Source organism: Eucalyptus grandis, chromosome 9 (assembly GCF_016545825.1).
Source record: "Eucalyptus grandis isolate ANBG69807.140 chromosome 9, ASM1654582v1, whole genome shotgun sequence".
In the NCBI taxonomy this organism is placed as follows: Eukaryota; Viridiplantae; Streptophyta; class Magnoliopsida; order Myrtales; family Myrtaceae; genus Eucalyptus; species Eucalyptus grandis.
In genome coordinates this window covers 6,394,433-6,399,889 of record NC_052620.1, presented here as the reverse complement: position 1 = coordinate 6,399,889, position 5,457 = coordinate 6,394,433, and the positions used below count along the sequence as shown (strand labels likewise).

The window sequence follows — 5,457 nt, the reverse complement described above, 5'->3', positions numbered from 1 at the left end:
CTTTGTATTTGTATGTACTTTTCAATTCCCGCACTTGACATTGCATGTAATCTCGTTTTGATGTACTTCAATCCCAAGCATTTCAATGTTAGATAATTTTTAAAAGATAAACAAGAGAAGTAATTTACGCTTGAGAGCGTTTTAATTAGTTCGGCCACTTCAACTTCCATTTTGATACATATATTTACCCCTCCAAACTTGATATGCACGTTGGAGTCTTTCTCTAAGTCAAAATAGCCGATGAAACCGTTCATAGCTCAAAACGTGCACTTGGAGCCAAGATAGTTAGAATCTCTTTTTTCTTAACCGGGATAGCTAGGTTGTCTGCAAATTTGTGTTGATAGATCTTACAAATTATGAGAAATATTCTTGAAAAATGTCATGAGAATGATGATAACCATGTTGGGAACATCTACGTAGCCAAATAAAATGATTTTTAGTGTCCATAATAGAATGATACACTCTAATGAATGCATAATCTCAATACCTTTTCATAATGAAAGTATGCAAATCTTGAATGGAAGATGCTGGCGTACCAAAAGGAGTGTTGAGCAGGTTCCGCTTTCCAAAGTAAAGGATAAAAGCAAAGGGTCTCGTCGGCTCTTTGTGAAAGTGTGAGCATGCTTGGGTTTATAAAAGCAATGCAAGGACCAAATTCAGTAGCTGGTCAGTGAGTAAGGTGGGTCTAAGTCCCCTTTGACTGCGTTCGGTAATCAAGTCGACAACGTCTTTTGACTAGATAAGATAACAAATAAATAAATCGGGATAAGGACGGAGTAAATTCGAATTGGATAATTGTTTTTTTTTTCTAACGAAATAACCTAACAAACCCTATTATCCTTCAACGATGCATTTGAATATTGCTTCACCGGCCACAATTACCATAGCCGATTGTTGTCATTTTCAACAACTGCACAATCGTTGTTGCCGGCAGCCCATCGTATTTAAGGACTGAGGGTGAAAAAGAGAAATTATACGTCAATTGACTAGGACTATCAAAAAACTCTAATCCTCTCACAAGTGTACCAGATCCTTTGAGGTTGTCATGCACGACAGAGGTGTGTTTGGCCTCGTCACTTGCTGTCCCAACGTTGTCCAATGTTGGATCTCCATCTACCTTCTCTCCGCCTGTCACCACCCCTGGATAGTTGGATTCGACATCAAGTGGTGCCTGGGCTTTGCACGCAGTGTCCACCACCTCGTTGCGACCCTTCACCTCTGCATCGACCGTTGCTGCCTCGTCCCCCAGATCAGTTGCACTTGTTACCTCACCCAGTTGCTTCATGACGCCTTCGACGAACAAAGACTCATCTTCATCCGCGTTTGGATCGCCTCCGACTTGGTGAGGCTGAGCCAGAACTACGGCTTGGGGGCGGAGATGGCAGTGGATCTGGCGAAAGGAGACAATCTGGAGGGAGTTGAAGAGAGCAAGTTTGACGATGCTGGCGAGGGACCTCAAGAGCGAGATCTGGAGATCCCGCGGGAGGTTGCGTTGGGCAAGTGGAATTTACAAAGATTTTCAGTTTTTTTTTTCAAAGATTCTTAATTCTATCTTAGAGTGCAGTAGATATATAATGGAATTTTCTAGCATTTAGAGGATATTCGAAAGATTTCTAATCTAACCTTATCCTACTAGATCCTAATTCAAATCCGGATAACCAAACACAACTTTAATATTTTCCAAGTCAATGAGCTAAGGGAGTATAGTCACTAATCAAGTGTGCAAAATCTCGGCATGACCCGACTTGCCCGTTTAGCAAATTTAGCAATTCAACTTGTGATTCCGCCTCGATCTTGATCATTGTATGAGTTTTGAAAAAGTTTACAAGGTTCTTGACTTGTGAAAATGGAGATTTATGTGCGGTTTTTAACTACATTGGTCGAAATAGACAAAACTGCTACTTCGACTTGTATGACACTCTGGAAAAAAATGGCAAACCTCTTTTGAGCACAGGACAAGTGCTCTTCATCCATCCATATACACAATAACACTCTAGGCAATTTTGTGATATGCAAGTGTGGTACCTATAGAATTTCTCAACTACATGTTAAAATGGCTCAAAGCTTTCTTGAGGTACTTAATAGTCAAGTAGTCTTCAGTCTTTGGAATCTCAAAACTCGAAGCAATTTGTGTTGCACTCATATTATCTATTTTTGTATATGCATATGACTGTTGCTATATGTCATCCACATCCTTTGACCATCTCAAAACTTCATCAACTGTGACCTTGAACTTGCTATGGAATCTAGCAACTCTAGAGACATTATCACATCCCTTAAAGTTCCACCTATTTCTAAATACCATGTAGATCTCTCTCTATAATTGATCTTTCGCTTCTCTTTTGAAATAGATCGATTCGTCGAGAATAACCTCTTTGCTGAATATAAACTAGTGTGAATCTTGCTTGGTGCACATGACCCATATACCTTCATTCCATGTGCAAACTCTTTTTTCTTTTTGGTTGAATTCCATGTGCAAACTCTAGGAATGTGCACTTCCTTGACCCTAGCTTCAGCACACCATCACTAACCCAAGCATAAGCAAATCAAAATTTGACTTAATCAGTAGGCTTACTTGACCCACGAGAGCTTTCCATTCAATTGCTAGTAATTGTGATCTCTTTATTAGCCAACAAACATCATTCATTGCCTTGGCCTAGAAATCTTCTTCCATTGCAACATTGGAGAGTAAAGAGGGAGGTCTCTAGTATAATTCCATTCATATGTTCTGTGACTCCGTTTAGTTGTGATGCATTATAAACAATAGACATTTCACTGTGACTTCCTCTAAGCAAATTTGGCTAAGCTTATCAATTCCAACCTTTTGTCAGTTCCCAAGAACATATCTTCATTCATATTTACTTTTGGTCATTGCCTTCCACAACTTGAACCAACCAAGCACTTTGCTCTTGTACTTAAGAAGACAAATCCAAACTTTTCTCAAAAGAGTCATCAACAAAGGACAACAAATACTCTACCACCACCCTTATACTGAACTTGAGAGGGTCCTCATAAATATGAATGTATGTTAGCCTATCATGTACAAGGTACAATGAACTGTTTTGTTGAACTTCAATGTTCACTAATTAGCCATGTCGCAGTATTTACAGAAGCTCACAATTTTAGTCCTATGGCTTTTGAGTAGACCCGTTTTAACTCATGATAAGCATCTCTCTTTCACTCGTGTCCAAATCTCTTGTGCCATGTTTTGACCAGAAGCCTCAGTTAATACATCAGATGAGCTAATCACTATCGTAACCTAAAATACAACCCACACTCATCCTTCCCTCACATCATAGTAAATAGATCGCCAAAGACCTTCAAAACTTCACCTTCACTAGAGATTCAGTATCGAACTCCTCAAGAGCACTTGACAAGATAAGGCTCTTTCTCAGCTCCCATACATGCCTCAAGTCAATCAACATACTCAACAATCCATCGGGTATCCTAATTCGCATTGTTTAGATCTTTACTATTTCACTAGCAACACATTTTCCATAAGCACCTTGTGGTAAACAAGTGACTATGAGGAGTTAGATGATAGGAAAATTCAGAGTTAAGCACCGAAACATCACTTGATGAACTCGTGGTGATTGATAACATATCATCAACATCACTAGAACTATTATATGTTGTAGTGACAACATTATTATCAATCATAGACTCCACCCTAACTCCTTTACACTTGTAGTTCCAATGATTGCTCTTTTAGTGCATGCCTCATCATAATAATAACATTGATGGTCCTGAAGGTTGAGCCTTGATTTATAGGGGCTCTTCCATAATCTATCTTTAAGTTATCTTCTCCTATTTTCCTTTCCACTACTTAGGAAATAAGATAGACTTAGATAATTGTAGTACGCTCTAGTAATAGTGAGTAAAATGCTCAAAAAAATCTAGTAAAGACGCCAAGAACATCATGCCTTGTTTCTCATCGTGCAAAGCTTCACTAATGTTCTTCAAGTTGATCATAAGTTTGTTAAACTTATTTAAATGGGCTCTAATTAATGTGCTTTCAACTATTTGGAATTGCAAAATGCTTTCCAACATATTTGAACGATGCTCAATCCTTTCATCAAATAAAGTGACTCAAGTTTTGTCCACAACGCTATCACATCTTTCTCTTTGATCACTTTAATAAACATATCATCAGAAAATTCAACCAGAGTTTTTTGTTTTGCCTTCTCTATCAAATCTACCTTATTTGTCGTTTTTTGTTTGTAACAATTTATTGTTATCATTCAATGCTTTTGCCAAATCTTAACTTATTAACAAGGCACACAAACCACTGGGATTCGCCCCAGTGGCTACTCTTCCAACATGGAAGGGGGAGGTGAGGGGTTCAAGTCCCCACCTTCTCAGGAAGGGATGGGGGTGGAAACGCGTAAGTTTCAGGAGTGAGTTTTGACTCCCATGCCCTGCAAGAGGCAGGGCAAAAGTCTGAGAGTGAGTGTAGAGTAGAAATGTTTCAGGAGTGAGTTTTGACTCCCATGCCCTACAAGAGGCAAGGCAAAAGTCTGAGAGTGAGTGTAGAGTAGGAATAGACAAAAAAAAAAAAAAAAAAAAAAAAAAAAAAACAAGGCACACAATTTAATGATCCACTATCGAAAATTGTTTTTCCCATTAAATAATTTGAAGTCTCGCTTCACACATAACTACAAAGATAATGTTTCCAAATGATGAAAAGACACACAAAAACTTCAAATCTACTCCAAAACTACTACCCATAGCTCCGATACGATTGTTGTGACATAAATCGGAAGATAATGTATTTTGCAATATGAGTTTAACGTGAGAAGAAGAAATTATCAAAAAAATCAATAAAGAAGATAAAGAATACTGTATATTTATATGGTTTAGTCCAATTGTGGGTGCCTACTCCACAAGAAGAGTCAACCACAGAAAACCCCACCATGAATTTGGCTAATACAAGTTACAATAGCTCAATTAATCAAGAGTTTCATAACCCTGTATTACACCAAATCGTAATCTCATAATATCTCATAAAAAACTTACTAAAAATGCTCGCCAGTATAGCCGAAAAGCCTATTTTATTTGCATCATGAGATAATGACCGAATCCACCACATACATAGAAAATCTCTTTTCGGAAACCAACGCAGATCGGGAAAATATCCCCAAATCAAGAAACTCAACTCGGATCAGATTTCCTCATGGGCTCAATCCCGAGACGTGTCCAAACCGGTAGACCCTCCTCCCGATACAATAGCAATTCCTCCGATCTCGACCAATAGGCAAGTAAATGAATCGTCGACACAGAGATGTACTTCTAGGATAGGTGACCTCGTGAGACACAGGAGATGTACTTCTAGGATGGGTGACCTGTTGAGACACGCGAGGGGTGGCTCGGTCGGTCCGAGCACATAAGGGGTGGGGCCCACGGGCGATGGGGGGCGGGGATGAATATCCACGTACCCACTCAGCATCTTGGCAGGCA

The 5,457-nt window shown here is 39.1% G+C and overlaps 1 protein-coding gene across 1 annotated transcript; it reads left to right on the top strand.

The window, feature by feature from the left end:
• The first annotated feature begins 1,045 nt into the window (after nucleotides 1–1,045).
• Nucleotides 1,046–1,546, top strand: LOC120288364. Its single transcript, XM_039302306.1, has one exon. The coding sequence runs from the start codon at nucleotides 1,046–1,048 to the stop codon at nucleotides 1,544–1,546; it is 501 nt and encodes a 166-aa protein (XP_039158240.1).
• Nucleotides 1,547–5,457: the final 3,911 nt, after the last annotated feature.